The sequence below is a fragment of the Oncorhynchus clarkii genome, chromosome 1 (assembly GCF_045791955.1).
Source record: "Oncorhynchus clarkii lewisi isolate Uvic-CL-2024 chromosome 1, UVic_Ocla_1.0, whole genome shotgun sequence".
NCBI classification, from domain to species: domain Eukaryota; kingdom Metazoa; phylum Chordata; class Actinopteri; order Salmoniformes; family Salmonidae; genus Oncorhynchus; species Oncorhynchus clarkii.
The window spans coordinates 75,337,598-75,354,551 of NC_092147.1; the positions used below are offsets into that span (position 1 = coordinate 75,337,598).

General features: G+C 42.3%; 1 protein-coding gene across 3 annotated transcripts in view; it reads left to right on the forward strand.

Moving 5' to 3' along the window:
* Window positions 1-16,954, forward strand: part of LOC139412348 (phytanoyl-CoA hydroxylase-interacting protein-like) — a 20,891-nt gene continuing 3,937 nt past the window's right edge. For 2 of the 3 annotated variants that reach the window (XR_011634681.1, XM_071159174.1), the window contains exons 1-4: window positions 1-473; window positions 14,187-14,383; window positions 16,109-16,283; window positions 16,421-16,538. Coding sequence is in view for 2 of the 3 variants with exons in the window: in XM_071159174.1 (XP_071015275.1) it covers window positions 368-473; window positions 14,187-14,383; window positions 16,109-16,283; window positions 16,421-16,538 (596 nt within the window). In the remaining variant the exon portion in view is untranslated. Of the gene's footprint in view, window positions 474-11,488; window positions 11,687-14,186; window positions 14,384-16,108; window positions 16,284-16,420; window positions 16,539-16,954 lie in introns of those variants that run through there. The other variant, XM_071159176.1, reaches the window with a different exon arrangement.

Consider the following 16,954-nt stretch of genomic DNA (forward strand, 5'->3'; position numbering starts at 1 on the left):
CCACTGTCCTGCGGCTGAATAGGCGAAACACTTGTGGCTTTCATTGAAAATAGCGCGCGCGTGGAACCTGTTAATTGGAAAAAAAATGATATAGCCAAACATTAAAAGGATTGGCATATCTTCGTAGTATTTATTCCTATCACGTTGCAGCGTCAAATCGGCAGTGTGCTATGCGCTCGTGACGATTTGCTGACGCGCCTTTAGCCCCCCTCCCCCGAAGAGTGAAGCTGCGAGAGAGCAAAGAGGCTGGGAACCGGTCACTATCTCTCTCGCTTTCTTCACCGAATGTGAAGGAAGGCAAGTCCTGCGGCAAAAATCTGCGAAATTCCACCGATTCCAGGAGAGGCATCCCAGCTCTGTTGCAGAAATGGAGGTTCCAAACTTGGGACACAACCTAACTAGCCCGATGAGTCCGTGTGAGGGCATGATCAAGAACCTCAGCTTGGATGCGATACAGTTATGCGAGCGAGAGGGTAAGCGCAAAATAAATGTAGTTTAGGCGTTGTAATTCCAATGATCACCCCCATCCCTTTCCAGAAATGTCATTCTGTGTGCATTAGAAGATTCCCTGACATCAGATAATGAAAGATGATAGCCACCTATAGTAGTGCCACAATGTCTGAATAGGTGTCCAAGAAGTGCATAACGCTTCTGTTTGGCCCTTATTTTATGATGAAAATGTAACAATATGGGCATGTTTACAGTTTATCTGAATTGGATGGAGACCGGTGCGCTGCTGCATCAGCGGCATAGCCGAGGGCGTCAATGCACAGATTTTTCTTCACATAACCTACCCTATCTATGGAGCTTATGCATTTAGGTTTTCACACCGAAACGAAATGGTCATATCAGAAAAATGCTAGGAAAGCAATTTGGCGCAACGGTGGGGTTTCACCATTTCAGAACCATGGACGTGGACAGCATTCGGCAAAGCGCTTTTACACAGGTTCCATTGGATAGAGACTAATATATGGATATTCTTGCCTGGAGCAGCTCTGAACAAAGCTTAAAATTACAAATATATAGTCTATATTGAAGTAGCCTACAGTTAGAGCTGTTTTCATTTCAGAAACCACATCCACAAGCCCAATACAAGGATAGCTTTGAATTGCATTATTTAACAGGCTCTGACTAAGAAAAGCTACATGATTTGATGATTCAGCTGGTTGAGAAGACAACTATTTTCATATGCTACAGAGGCATCGCTTTACAATGGCTCAAACACTATGGTCTGATCATTAAAAGGCTTTGTTGAAGTTCACATTTCGATACCAGGCCTATTAATTGTAGCTTAATATGACCATTTTATGTGAACATTTCAATACTGGATGTCAAATACATGATGTAGCCTAGGACCTACGCCTACTAGGCTTATATGTTACCAGGATTAATTTTTATTTTTGCAACATTGAGGTCATTTGGAGAAATACATGCAGATGGAGGCCAGCTGTTGCTAGGCCTAGCCTAGGCTACGTTTCTCTAAGTGTAGGCCTATATCCTACCATGGCTGATTTGAATGGAAAAAATAGCAAGTCATGATCACTGGAAGACTGGGCTCAAAGATGGCTGCACCCATAGAAAGGAGTGTGCAGACAGAGATGGAGCATCCACACCCTTCACTCTAATTCCTTAGATCATTTTACAACAGAGTGAGAAGGAACATGGGCAGATCCATTTGTTCCATAATATGCTAGATGACACATACTCAATGCATTCATTGCATTACAAGACAATAATAACAAGACAACTATAAGGTATGGCCTAGTCACAGAAATACTAAATATGTGTTTTTAGAAAGATGTTGGTAGTGAGCATCTTAAACTGAGCTTTTGATTTGTACATAGGGGGTGTTGTCTAGGGCCTGTGTAGTCAATGGTGGTCTTCACAAGACCACACAAGCAGGGCAGTTACACCCTGCCAGCATCCTTTGGACTGGTTCATTATCTCATCTGCTGCTTAGTGGGATGCAGTTGATATCCTCTTATACAACTCTGGCCTGATTTAAAAGCTGTAATTTTAGTAATGGTAAACGCTGGACTTTCTGGGGGACGTAGTTGTTGGTGCCAGCTCTGTTCTTTGTACTTGTATGGGCCCCTCTGCAGCAAACAAGCACTCTCCTATTTGTCAGGCAATACTGGGTAAATAGTGGCTAAGTGTCCTTGAGCTGTCCATTGTTTATAGTACAATAGCACAACAATCTCTGTCATTACTTTACAGATCCTGAGGGGAAATGACAGGGTTATAATCAGGCGTCTGCATCCGTTACACAACATTGTCATTTTAGTATGAAGCTCTTTTCCCAAGACAGGCTAATTCTTCACTGGCTTAGATGATGCTTGATGTAGCCTACATCAGCATCATGGGTTTGTGTTTTTCAACACTCCTATTTCCATGTAGATTTCAATATCTCTGATCCAGGGTCATTGATAATAGGGCCAATGCCATGATAACAATAAAACCATACCTACTAGACAGACCATATAAACATGAAAGCAGTTTAAACCATGGTTTTAGAATAAATCAGGTGTAGGACAGGATGATCTCCTGAAAAAGCATTCTCATTAACACCACAGACAGCTTTGAGGTCTTATACCTCAACATCACATGTAGTTTATTCTGCTTTGACAGACTAAAGCTTGAAGCAAGTTGTTTTGATGGGTTAGTATCATTTTAAATCTTCAAGGTTGTGTTTTCCTGTCATTTCCTTAGGCTTATTCAAATGTAGGGAACTGTGCCCAAGCTTTTACGAACGGTTTGCTGTCTACAAATACAATACATTCAGTTCTCTTGGAAATGTTCCCCAATGTATTTATAAAACATTACATATTTATTTTAGTGCTGCAAACCTGTCAAATTATCCAGCATATGATCAATATTTAATCGCCAACACAAACGTGAGGAATCCCAAATATATATATATACACATATACACATATATACATACACACTATATATATATATATATATACACCCCTTCAAGTTAGTGGATTCTGCTATTCTGCTATTTCAGCCACACCCGTTGCTGACAGGTGAATAAGATCGAGCACACAGCCATACAATCTCCATAGACAAACATTGGCAGTAGAATAGGCTTACTGAAGAGCTCAGTGGCCTTCAACGTAGTACCATCATAGGATGCCACCTTTCCAACAAGTCAGTTAATCAAATTTCTGCCCTGCTAGAGCTGCCTCTGGCAACTGTAAGTGCTGTTATGGTGAAGTGGAAACGTCTAGGAGCAACAACGGCTTAGCCGGGAAGTGTTAGGCCACACAAGCTCACAGAACGGGACGGCAGAGTGCTGAAGCGCGTAGCGTGTAAAAGTCTTCTGTCCTCGGTTGCAACACTCGCTAACGAGTTCCAAACTTCCTCTGGAGGCAACGTCATGTCAAGAACTGTTCATCGGGAGCTTCATGAAATGGGTTTCCATGGCCGAGCAGCCGCACACAAGCCTAAGATCATCAGGCTCAATGCCAAGCGTCGGCTGGAGTGGTGTAAAACTCACCGCCATTGGACTCTGGAGCAGTGGAAACACGTTCTTTGGAGTGATGAATCACGCTTCACTATCTGGCAGTCAAACTTAGGAATATGGGTTCGGCAAATGCCAGGAGAACGCTACCTGCCCAAATGCATAGTGCCAACTGTAAAGTTTGGTGGAGGAGGAATAATGGTCTGGGGCTATTTTTCATGGTTTGGGCTAGGCCCATTAGCTCCAGTGAAGGGAAATCTTAACGCTACAGCATACAATGATATTCTAGATGATTCTGTGCTTCCACTTTGTGGCAACAGTTTCGGGAAGGCCCTTTCCTGTTTCAGCATGACAATGCCTCTGTGCACAAAGCGAGGTCAATACAGAAATGGTTTGTCGAGATCGTTGTGGAAGAACTTGACTGACCTGCACAGAGCCCTGACCTCAACCCCATCGAACACCTTTGGGATTAATTGGAACGCAGACTGTGTGCCAGGCCTAATCACCCAACATCAGTGCCTGACCTCACTAACTCTTGTGGCTGAATGGAAGCAAGTCCCTGCAGCAATGTTCCAACATCTAATGGAAAGCCTTCCCAGATGAGTGGAGGCTGTTATAGCAGAAAAGGGGGGGGCAGGGGGACCAACTCCATGATTTTGGAATGAGATGTTCAACGAGCAGGCATCCACATACTTTTGGCAATGTAGTGTATGTGAGAAGGCACACGTAACTGAGCCTTTCCCCTCTGTCTCAAGAGGAGCTCTGAGAACTGCATAGAGAAATAAAATAACTGGAACTGACATCACCATCAGAAGGAGCCGTTATATATTGTTAAAAAGCCAAACATCCATTTTGAATGCTGTATAAGAAATTCAGGCCCACTTGTCTACTAAATCAAATGTGTGCCAACCAGGTCTAATCTCAATATAAATGTATTCCGTCTATGTCCAGTGGTCACCAATTCAGTAAGTTACCATGATGGATGGATGACATTAATTTAACCAAGTAGCTGTGTCTGTTCTCTAAGAGACCTCCCAACCGCCATCCCCCCATTCCAGCTGTGACACCATCATAGCTAGTCTCACTGTCAGACACTGGCCGTGTATGTGTGATTTGAGCCTACCATCTGTCTTTCAGCAGCACCAACTAAATGAACAGTAGCCATAAGACCCCTCCCCAAGAGCCCAATATTACCAAACATTATCTCAGGCCTGATGCCATTTGTTTTTCTAAAATATACTAACAACACTAAACAAGAGGCTTAGACTCAAATCCCCTAAAAGCCAGTGGAAACCATGGAGAAACCTTTAAGAGAGAAATCCATGAACTGAAAGAGGAAATGGCGTCATACTCTTGATACCATACCAGTGGTGTTTACAAATCATAATAAAGATTTGTTATGATTTATTGTCCTGGCACTCTGACAACTCATCTGAGTAAGCAGGCATGAGAGCACATATTTTGTGTGGACAGTTGCCCCATGACGGTGTCTGGCAGTAGCCTTGTTTACACATTGCACTAAAATGTGGGTTTCGTGATCTGCTCAATCCGAACAAAGTTAGTCAATGTTAAAATGTGTCTCTTATCCGTCCACTGTGTCCACATTGTGGCCAGATTTCCTGGTGCCGTCCTGTATGCAAATCATTTGACTGATATTCTTTCAGAATAATATTAATGTAATATGCATTCATTTTATGGCATTTTATTGATGCCATAAGTCAATGGTGCAACCTGTCAATTATTTTAGAGGCCGGTATAATGATAATTTAAATGGTTTGACTATCAAGATCTGTTTACACTTGATTGATATCCAGATACAATGGGTCCCTGACTACCTCCGGAGGTACACAATGTGTATTTTAATAATCTACACCTGTATCAAAATGTGGGCACAATCAGAATGTGCACAAGATCAGGACAAAGAAAGCATGTTAGCACTAGGTGTAAACGGGGCTTATTACACTGCTGCTGCTCTCCACCTCATCCAGACCAGACACTGCACTTCCAGCTCTCTGGGGATTTAACCCTTTGCTGTGAACAGATTGTGTAACCTAGTTGGGGGGACAAAATTATGTTGGAATTGAAATGGTTATTTAGGTAAAAGGGTCTTGATAAAAAATTATAAATGACGTATATCAACAATGCTATGTAAACAGTTCCATAAAATATCGATTTTTACGCCAAAGTATTCTGTTGAGGGATTTAACATAATTTCCTCTCACTCTGGTTAAACATGCTAATTCTATGCAAATTAAACACAATGACTCACCTCTTCATCCTCCCCTAAGAGGCCTTTTGGATTTAATGAATTTGCTAGAACAGCTGGGTATATTTACAGTATCTGTATGGAGCCATATGAACAGGACTTTGTGTTTCGCTTCTAGTAGGATGTTATCGCTTTCACTGTGAGCCTGTGCTATCTTGCCAGTGTATTTTGAAAGTCTTGCACTGAATCGTGTTTATAGCGTTGTGTTGGAGTCTTTTAGCGTGAGAATGAACCAAAAATAAATGGTCTGTCTAGATATTACCTCCGGATTTCCAACCACCTATAATGCTTCGACTTTGACTTCATAGCAGTGGATGCTGCTGAGGGGAGGACGGCTCATAATAATGGCTGGAATGGAGCGAATGGAATAACTTCAAATAGATGGCAACCACGTGTTTGATGTATTTGATACTGTGAGGGAAAGTGTTGTTGTCTGAAGAAATAGCATTGAATTGTACACAGCATCTCCTCTCATTCTATCTTGGTTTGTGTAGGTTACTGTGACATTATTCTCAGACCAATTGTCAGGACGCCCAGAACACTGTTCTGGGAACCAAAAGGAGTATCTCAGTTTCAAGGCCCCAGTTTCGAGAGATGAAGCCTCGTCAGTCACTTGCAGGAACCAACATTAATAATGAATAATGTAAATCATGCTTATATTACTTGTTTGTGTAGCAGTATAAAAGGACTGAGAGGGAACGACCTTGTCAGAGTTTTCATCAAGCTAGGATTGAGTTTGTGAACATCTCTGGCCGTGGTAATAAAGATTGATTAATTTACATTGAGTTTGAGTCCTTAGTGGTGAATTTCCATGACACTACCATTCCACCTATTCCGCACCAGCCATTACCACGAGCCCAGCCTCCCCAATTAAGGTGCCACCAACCTCCTGTGATTTATAGCCTATGGGTCATGTCGACACTCAGGAAAACTCCTCGCCCAAATCACAAGACAAGCCATGTATAATCAGTGGGGAGAACAAGTATTTGATAACCTGCAAAATCGGCAGTGTTTCCTACTTACAAAGCATGTAGACGTCTGTAATGTTTTATCATAGGTACACTTCAACTGTGAGAGACGGAATCTAAACCAAAAATCCAGAAAATCACTATGATTTTTAAGTAATTCATTTGCAATTGTTGCATGACATAAGTATTTGATACATCAGAAAAGCAGAACTTAATATTTGGTACAGAAACCTTTGTTTACAATTACAGAGATTAAACGTTTCATGTAGTTCTTGACCAGGTTTGCACACACTGCAGCAGGGATTTTGGCCCACTCCTCCATATAGACCTTCTCCAGATCCTTCAGGTTTCGGGCTGTCGCTGGGCAATACGGACTTTCAGCTCCCTCCAAAGATTTTCTATTGGGTTCAGGTCTGGAGACTGGCTAGGCCACTCCAGGACCTTGAGATGCTTCTTACGGAGCCACTCCTTAGTTGCCCTGGCTGTGTGTTTCGGGTCGTTGTCATGCTGGAAGACCCAGCCACGACCCATCTTCAATGCTCTTACTGAGGGAAGGAGCTTGTTGGACAAGATCTCACGATACATGGCCCCATCCATCCTCCCCTCAATACCATGCAGTCGTCCTGTCCCCTTTGCAGAAAAGCATCCCCAAAGAATGATGTTCCCACCTCCATGCTTCACGGTTGGGATGGTGTTCTTGGGGTTGTACTCATCCTTCTTATTCCTCCAAACACGGCGATTGGAGTTCAGACCAAAAGGCTCTATTTTTGTCTCATCAGACCACATGACCTTCTCCCATTCCTCCTCTGGATCATCCAGATGGTCATTGGCAAACTTCCGACAGGCCTGGACATGCTCTGGCTTGAGCAGGGGGAACTTGCGTGCGCTGCAGGATTTTAATCCATGAAGGCGTAGTGTGTTACTAATGGTTTTCTTTGAGACTGTGGTCCCAGCTCTCTTCAGGTCATTGACCAGGTCCTACCGTGTAGTTCTGGGCTAATCCCTCACCTTCCTCATTATCAATGATGCCCCACGAGGTGAGATCTTGCATGGAGCCCCAGACCGAGGGTGATTGACCGTCATCTTGAACTTCTTCCATTTTCTAATAATTGCGCCATCAGTGGTTGCTTTCTCACCAAGCTGCTTGCCTATTGTCCTGTAGTCCATCCCAGCCTTGTGCAGGTCTACAATTTTATCCCTGATGTCCTTACACCGTCTCTGGTCTTGGCCATTGTGGAGAGGTTGGAGTCTGTTTGATTGAGTGTGTGGACAGGTGTCTTTTATACAGGTAACGAGTGGAGAACAGGGGGGCTTCTTAAAGGAAAACTAACAGGTCTGTGAGAGCCGGAATTCTTACTGGTTGGTAGGTGAATACTTGTTCTCCCCACTGTATGTTAAGTAGGTTGGTATTGGTTGTTGATTTTGCTGAACTTCACCATATCGCTCAAATTAAAGGGCAGTACTCAATTAGTTTAATTTGACAAGGTTAAAGTAAAGGACACATTTGCAGCAAACTGTGATTCTTGGCCATGCTTCCTGGCCTTCCATGGAACTGATGAGATTGTGAGCCATGGATTCAATGAATTAAATGCAACCTGCTCTACCAATGTTCATGTATTTATTTACAAACCTCTGTCTTATTTACAGAGCAGACAGATTGTATTCTGAAAGCTACTGCATAAAGACGGCAATGCAGATTTCATTGAGACCTGCATCATGCCAATGTTTCTATTTCAAAATGTGGCAAAGTGATAAACACCCTGCTGCACCTGTGTGATTGTGTGAATAAGCTTGCAATCTGCTGGTGACATAACTGTGAGCTGTGTCTTCACAGACCAGACAGCTGGCTGGCTTAGAGCCTTCAGTATGACAAGACTCATTTATAATCCTCTGAAATGATGGAACAATATATTGCATGCCATTTCAGAAATGGAAATAATGTATACAGTATGTCGCTCCTTGTCTCCCCACCAGGCATAATTCTCTTTTCCACGGCTTCCTTTCTCTTGGGTTTGATGAGCTATTGAGCTGTCTGAGTTATGCTGCATTGGTAAACACCTTTTTCATGACCTAACACTGAACATCATTATGCTCACTATGTGAGCTCACCATTAGTCTGGCAGTCAGGGCTAGTTTGGGAAATTCCAGACCTAGGGTGTATGCTGGAACATTAATACATTGTGGGAGGCAACCTGTCCATCTGAGAGGCTACGTCACAGCCTCCATTACCTAATAGGCATATTGATTCCAATGACCTCCAAGCCTGTCGAACAGAACATGCCTTAAACGCAAATTGTCTGTGACCATTGCTTGATGTTAATTATGGGAGCCAGCTAGTTCTAGGCCTCAGGCTAGGATCACCATCACACTAGGTTAGCTTGGGAGAACACCTATAATTCTCAACTACAGCAGTCCTGCCTGACGCAGATACAGTACCACAAGGCCTGGGCCAAACAGGCCGACAGCTCCATCAACGCAAGACAAGCGTTCTATCATTCATACAGTATAGTTAAATGATAACAAAATAATGAATGTTGAATCCATTAGGTAATGCTCGACTATGTTTTATTAGAACATTAAAGGGTAGGTAGGATGAGTTTTTACTCACCAAAGTAACAGCGTAGTGTGGTCAAAGACTTAGTTACTTAGTTGTAGTCACGGTGTGGTTACCTACAGTGGGGAGAACAAGTATTTGATACACTGCCGGTTTTGCCACTTACAAAGCATGTAGAGGTCTGTCATTTTTATCATAAGTACACTTCAACTGTGAGAAACGGAATCTAAAACAAAAATCCAGAAAATCACATTGTATGATTTTTAAGTAATTAATTAGCATTTTATTGCATGACATAAGTATTTGATCACATAACAACCAGTAAGAATTCCGGCTCTCACAGACCTGTTAGTTTTTCTTTAAGAAGCCCTCATGTTCTCCACTCATTACCTGTATTAACTGCACCTGTTTGAACTCGTTACCTGTATAAAAGACACCTGTCCACACACTCAATCAAACAGACTCCAACCTCTACACAATGGCTTAGACCAGACAGCTGTGTAAGGACATCAGGGATAAAATTGTAGACCTGCACAAGGCTGGGCTACAGGCCATTAGGCAAGCAGCTTGGTGAGAAAGCAACAACTGTTGGCGCAATTATTAGAAAATGGAAGAAGTTCAAGATGACGGTCAATCACCCTCGGTCTGGGGCGCCATGCAAGATCTTATCTCGTGGGGCATCAATGATCATGAGGAAGGTGAGGGATCAGCCCAGAACTACACGGCAGGACCTGATTAATGACCTGAAGAGAGCTGGGACCACAGTCTCAAAGAAAACCATTAGTAACACACTACGCCTTCATGGATTAAAATCCTGCAGTGCACACAAGGTCCCCCTGCTCAAGCCAGTGCATGTCCAGGCCCGTCTGAAGTTTGCCAATGACCATCTGGATGATCCAGCCAGGGCAAGTAAGGAGTGGCTCCGTAAGAAGCATCTCAAGGTCCTGGAGTGGCCCAGCCAGTCTCCAGACCTGAACCCAATAGAACATCTTTAGAGGGAGCTGAAAGTCCGTATTGCCCAGCGACAGCCCGAAACCTGAAGGATCTGGAGAAGGTCTGTATGGAGGAGTGGGCCAAAATCCCTGCTGCAGTGTGTGCAAACCTGGTCAAGAACTACAGGAAACGTATGATCTCTGTAATTGCAAACAAAGGTTTCTGTACCAAATATTAAGTTCTGCTTTTCTGATGTATCAAATACTTATGTCATGCAATAAAATGCAAATTACTTAAATCATACAATGTGATTTTCTGGATTTTTGTTTTAGATTCTGTCTCTCACAGTTGAAGTGTACCTATGATAAAAATTACAGACCTCTACATGCTTTGTAAGTAGGAAAATCGGCAGCGTATCATACTTGTTCTCCCCACTGTATAACCACACCGTATAATAGTTATGTTTTGGGATTTAGAAATATTTATTCACTTATCTTTTTTTATATATAAACATCAATTCAAACATGTAATTGAGCAAACTTTTTCAGATGAATAGTGAACACAGTTCTTCACAGTAGTGGAACTTGGTGGGATCAGCAGAACCAAGGGATGGTTGCACCTGCCGCTCTCTTCTTCTCTGATTTTGTTGGGTTAAATGCGGAAGACACATTTCAGTTGAAGGAATTCAGTTGTACAACTGACTAGGTATCCCCCTTTCCCTTTCTGCCATTGGAAGAAGAGCACTACCCACCACTGTTGCTCCACCTTCATTCTATGGATGGATGTTGCTGTTTTTTACTTTTTCAATCAAACCTGAAATGTATAAAAATTCAGATACACAACAGTAACTTCTCATTTCCTGTTGCTTAGTATTGTTTGACAGATGTGCTCTCACCGTTATTTATCCTCTCTCTTCAGGAGGCTGATGACCTACAGCGGCAGGGTCTTGGGCATCCAACAGCGCCAAGTAGTGTGACTGGTGGCCAGTGGCATGAGGAGGCGACAGGCAATACATACTGCCCCTGATCAGACAGAGCAAGAGACACAGGGAAGATAGGAATTATAAGAGTAATGCCTCTACCTGATGTATAGACAGAGCATGCTGCTGATCACAATACAAACATACACAAAACGTATGTTTATATAGACCTACATGTACATTTTATTAACTACTTTAGCTAGCTAGCTATGGATTAGGTGCCTCAACCACAGATCGCAGCAGCTGTTCCCTCGCTGCCCCAAAGTCAGTCAGCCAAATGTATTTCATAAAGCCCTTTTTACATCAGTGGTTGTCACGTGCTTTACAGATACCCAGCCTAAAAGTCTGCTGGAACTGTGTATCAATGTCTTTAAAAAGTAGTCTCATACAGTCGACTTTGGAGGTCCAGCTCTGTCTTTACCACCTTTGATTTTAGTCATCTGCTTTGTTTTGTTAGCTCAATTTATTTCATGCCACAACCTTGCTAGCTGCGGGGTAAATTACTGCACTTCTGACAAACGTAAATAGCACATGTGTTACTTTAACTATTTTTAGTAGGCCTACCCGTGCACTGGTTTGATCGCACATGGCTAGCTAACAAGCTCGACCTTGTTACCTTTTTACATATAGAGGTAAAACGATTCAAGTTTATAGTCCGTTAGTGGGACCCTGCAAACTAGCTAGCTACGTGTAAATGCTGCTGGGTAGTTACTTCGTATGTTTACTTAACTTCCTTACATCCGGACTGGAGCAGATAGCTAGCTAGCTGCCCAACTTGGCTTGGCCTGCCGCCTGCATTGCGTCATTGGTTTGTGTGGAAACAGGTAAAAATAGGTTTGAAGATTGGATTATTGTTCTTGCTTTGTAGCTAGTTAGCTGACTGTCATAGCTTGGAGGACAAATGTTCGTACGAAATCACATTTCCATGTTGGGGGATGGGCATATCCTGCAAATTGTTCCAAGTATAACTTGCTATACCTAGCTGTACATTTTCATTTGAATTAAACCAATGGACTCACCTTTACATTGACTGGGATTATGATATTCTAGGCCGAGTGGGACTACATGGGTTGAATTGTGTTTACATTTCTAGAGGCTGTTTATAATGAGTGACGTTCTGTTGGACTGTATAGTGTAGTCACGGAACGGTTAGTTACCAGTAGCTTTGGTGTGGTGAATCTAGGTCCAGGGCTGAGCAGACTGCAGCCCCACAGTCTGCAGCCCCACAGCTTTTGGAGAGGAAGGCAGAAGGAGCTGGTGCTGCTGAGGGCCAGACAAAGTAAAGAACCTCCACAGACTGTGAAGATGGATCACATCAAAAGGATCATGCATTTAGGCCTATTTGTCAGGAGGATATAGCCTACGTAATTCAATGGTTGACTAGTTGGTACCCATTTAGTTTAGTAAATGTACAATAATTCAATATTGCTCAGCAATACCTACTGGTATCAGCTTCTTTAGAAACAAAGGTATAATATTTTACAGAGCTGTGTGTGTCCCTTTAGTTGGACATAATTTGCCACACATTTTGAGTAGTTTAGCACAGCATTATCACAGTTTAGTCATAGTAGGCCTAGACCTAATTCTGTGTGATTAGATCGCCATAGGCTAACGAAAGCAGTTTGTAATGCTGTTATGTGTGCAAACGTTGACAGCATTAGCCAGGATTACATTTGACATTTTAGTCATTTAGCAGAAACCCTTATTCAGAGTGACTTACAGTTAGTGCATTCATCTTAAAATAGCTATGGGAGACAACCGTTATCACAGTCGTAGTACCATGCCAGTGTCCGTGTAATTCCTCTATTTGTAGGTTAATGAGGTGGGATTAGTGTAAACAGCTGAATAGCTAAATCAGCATTCTGGCACAGTGGCTTGGGCTGTGTGGGATGGGTGCTAAACAGCCATCCAAAATCTGGTTGGGTTTTACTCTGTGCTTTGCTGTTGGCCAACACTTAATTTTCTCAAACCAGTGTTCAGTGTTTGCAGATATCCTAGCGGTTATAGAAGTTTGTTTAGCACAGAGCAAAAGATCTGTTTTGAAAAATGCCCCTTGACAGAAACCCATTTTTGTATGCCTAGTTTAATAACCTCTGTATGAATGATATGGTTTATATGTTTTTAAAAACTCCATATGAACCAATTTGTGGAGTTACTCAATTATCACTTTGCCTCAAAACTCATGGTCTGAGATAGGCGTTCCATGGTCTGCTGCTTTTCCCATTGATAATTGATGCATTACCCCAGAATTCCACATTCTTGCTCCTGTATTTAGTTCCTGTATTCAGAGCTTGCACAGAAAACAAATGGTTGCCATGCCTTGAGTAGGTGTTTTAGTGTGTAGTGGATTCTCATGGCCATGTTACAAAGCTCTTATTCACTTTTGGTGTATAGGGCTATTTGTATTCCTGTGCGTCTTTGTGTATGTGTTATGACATTTTCATTAACATGCAGACATTCTGTAGCACTAAAAGGTGTCTAAACATGCATTTAGTGAGGAAATGGTGAATTTGTCCTTGCTACACACACCTGTTCAAAATAGGGAGTATTGGACTAGATACAGAGGAAAATGGTCTGACAAACCCTGAACAAAAGGCTTATCAGAGCAATCTTCTATCTACTTTCATTTTCTTTGTGTGTGACAAAAGAGAAATGTCCTCCATGAAAGAGAAAAGCGAGGCTTTATTAAGAGATCCATCTGTGTTGGGTTGAGTCACTATAATCATCAGCGTTTGAAATATTTAATACCGTATGTGCTTGTAATCTGAGGGGATTGCAGTGTTGCCATGACAACAGATACATGGTGGAGCTCCCACTCTTTGGTAAATGCTCCACAGAGCACAGAGGCAGCTGAGTGGTGGAAGTGTTCCCTGTAGGGGTTTGTAGGCCCCCTCTTATGTATTAGGTGTCTCAAATAAAAAAAAATGTCAGTAGTTCTCTAAATTGTAAAATATCATTGAGACATTTCTCATCTCCTTAAGCATTAAAGCCCAACCAATCCCTTTGTCCCTGTGCCACAGGCAATAAATCACAGGACAGCGGCATCGTGGAGATGGAGGATCTTCCTGTCCCTCAGAACATCAAGATCAGCAACATCACATGTGACTCCTTCAAGATTTGCTGGGACATGGAGCCCCGAGTCAAGGAGCGTATCACTCACTACTTCATCGACCTCAACAAGAAAGAGAACAAGAACTCCAACAAGTTCAAACACAAGGTAAACTATTAACACGCACACAACAACAACTAGGCTATTTCAAAGGAAGAACACGCAGTTTATAATACAATCAAATGTATTTTATAAAGAAAGCCCTTTTCACATCAGCAGTGGGCACAAAGTTATTAAGATACCCAGCCTAAACCCCCAAAGAGCAAGCAATGCAGAAGCACAGAGGCTAGAAAAAACTCCCTAGAGCCTGAAGTTGTCTATAAAATAATTTCTACATGATAAGGCCAGTTGTTTAGTTTGAGCCATAACACAAACCAGTATGTAGCCACATCGTAACCTTTATACCCCAAACAAGTAGTGTAACAGGCGTAATGAGTATATCTTAAATAATTCATCACCCCCCCCCCACACAATTTTTTTGCTTAACTAACAATCACACTTGACTTTTTTCCAGCTTGTTATCTCTGACTTTGCTGATAGCTCCTTTAAAGTGGGGAAATGTACTTGCTATTTTAAGATGAATGTACTAAGTCGCTCTGGATAAGAGCATCTGCTAAATTACTCAAATCGAAATGTAAACTAAGGGTAGATAACCTTTTACCAGAGCTCAGAAGCAGAACTGACACTCCCACACTCTAACACTAGGGAACCTTTTGTATTCTAACAGATTAAGCCCTGAGCATGAATGATATCACACAGCGCTAGCAGAGACTAATTGCACAAATATGGCTGCTGTTTCAGCCTTTAATCTAATGCATCTAATGTAACATTTTTGCAGATCTATTTCATCAGTCTCCCATTCACATTCTGGCTGGAGTGAACATAAAAGCCCCCCCCCCCCCCCCCCCCTAAAGGAAGTGGTTTTCTTCCCATTCTCTGTATGAATATACATAGATAGAATGCATTTATTTTCATTACAGCACACAGGGCTAATGTTGTGCATTAATGTACTGCTGTTGTCGCTACACAAGGCTGGTGTAATATTGCAGGGCGGGCCCAATCTATGTCCTGCTAATGCATAGAGACAGGAAGTACTAGGCTCCATGGCATACATTAAATCAATATTGAGGAGATGGGGGAAGGGGAACGCCACAGGAGTCTATACATGTCGTTCATGCAGCTTAAAGGTCAAATTCAGCCGTTTTTTTTCTCAATATCAAATCATTTCTCAGTAACAATGAAGTACCTTATTGTGATTGTTTTCAATTAAAATGGTCAAAAATAAACAAAAATAGCTTCATAGCAAAGAGCAATTTCTCAAGCAAGAATTGTTCTGGGACTGTCTGGGCGTGGTCTGACTGAGGAGGGGAAAACTAGCTGTTATTGGCAGAGAGGTTTGGAACTCTTTCTTATTCGTCTATTAACTAATTTACCACCTGGTGATGTCACCAGACAGGCCAAAACTTTATCTCACAAAAACAGGCAGACATTTTAGGTGGTCTTTTTAAACAGCTCTTACAGTAAAAGGGTAATATCATAATTTTCACAGTATTATTCCAACCTAATAGTGTGGAAATATATATAAAACAGAAAATTCATGTTTTTGACTGCACTGGGCCTAACACTAAGCATTGTATTTATGCTGATTTAGTGTTTTGGTCTGTGCGTGGCATTAAAATATACTGTATCAATAGTGAGGAGGCCACTACTGATATGTTGCTTTTGCAGCTGAACGGTGAATAATGTGTTTATTCAGAGTTTGTGTTTTGTGTGTAGAGTTGTAAACTTTGTGTATGTTGAGTTTAAGCTCTGTCTGCCGGTGTCCCTGTCCAGGATGTCCCCACCAAACTGGTGGCGAAGGCAGTGCCTCTGCCCATGACGGTGAGGGGTCACTGGTTCCTCAGCCCGCGTACGGAGTACACCGTGGCCGTCCAGACTGCCTCCAAACAGAGTGACGGAGACTACGCCGTGTCAGAGTGGAGCGAGATCATCGACTTCACCACCGCCGGTAAGGCAGGGGGCAGAAGAGGGACAGGGGAAACAAAGCATTTATTTTATGGCCTATCCCTAAAACCTATCTTTATTTGATATAGGCCTACATGCTGTATTCTCTCATTAATGGCTAATCCTAACCCCTGTTTCCAGATTATTCCACGGTGCATCTAACCCAGCTGCTGGAAAAGGCTGAGGTCATCGCAGGCAGGATGCTGCGCTTCTCTGTGTTCTACAGGAATCAAAACAAAGAGTACTTTGACCAGGCCAGGTACGTACGAACGTCTGCACAGCTGCCCTAACAGCCAGCACAGTTTTATTCTGACGTTATGATTCAGTATGTAAAAACGGTATACGGGGAATACAAGACCCTTTGCTGTACCTCCTTCCCTTGCAACTGAAATCGTCATAGACTTTTCTCAAAGCTCAAAGGCAGTGGTCCAGATGGTATGGCTTAATGCTTTAAAAAAATATATACTCAGATAGTATAGGCTGTGCATGTGTAGGTCTAGTTCTGTATTGGGGGAGTTAGTCTAAGCTCAACAGAAAGGTATTATTGCAAAAAACTGCCTCCAATCCATAAAAAAACTCTGCTTACATTGCATCATACAAAAAAGTTAAGTATCTGGGTTAGCAGATTATATTTGGGTAAAACAGCCATTCCGGATATTTCATCCCTAATAGGAT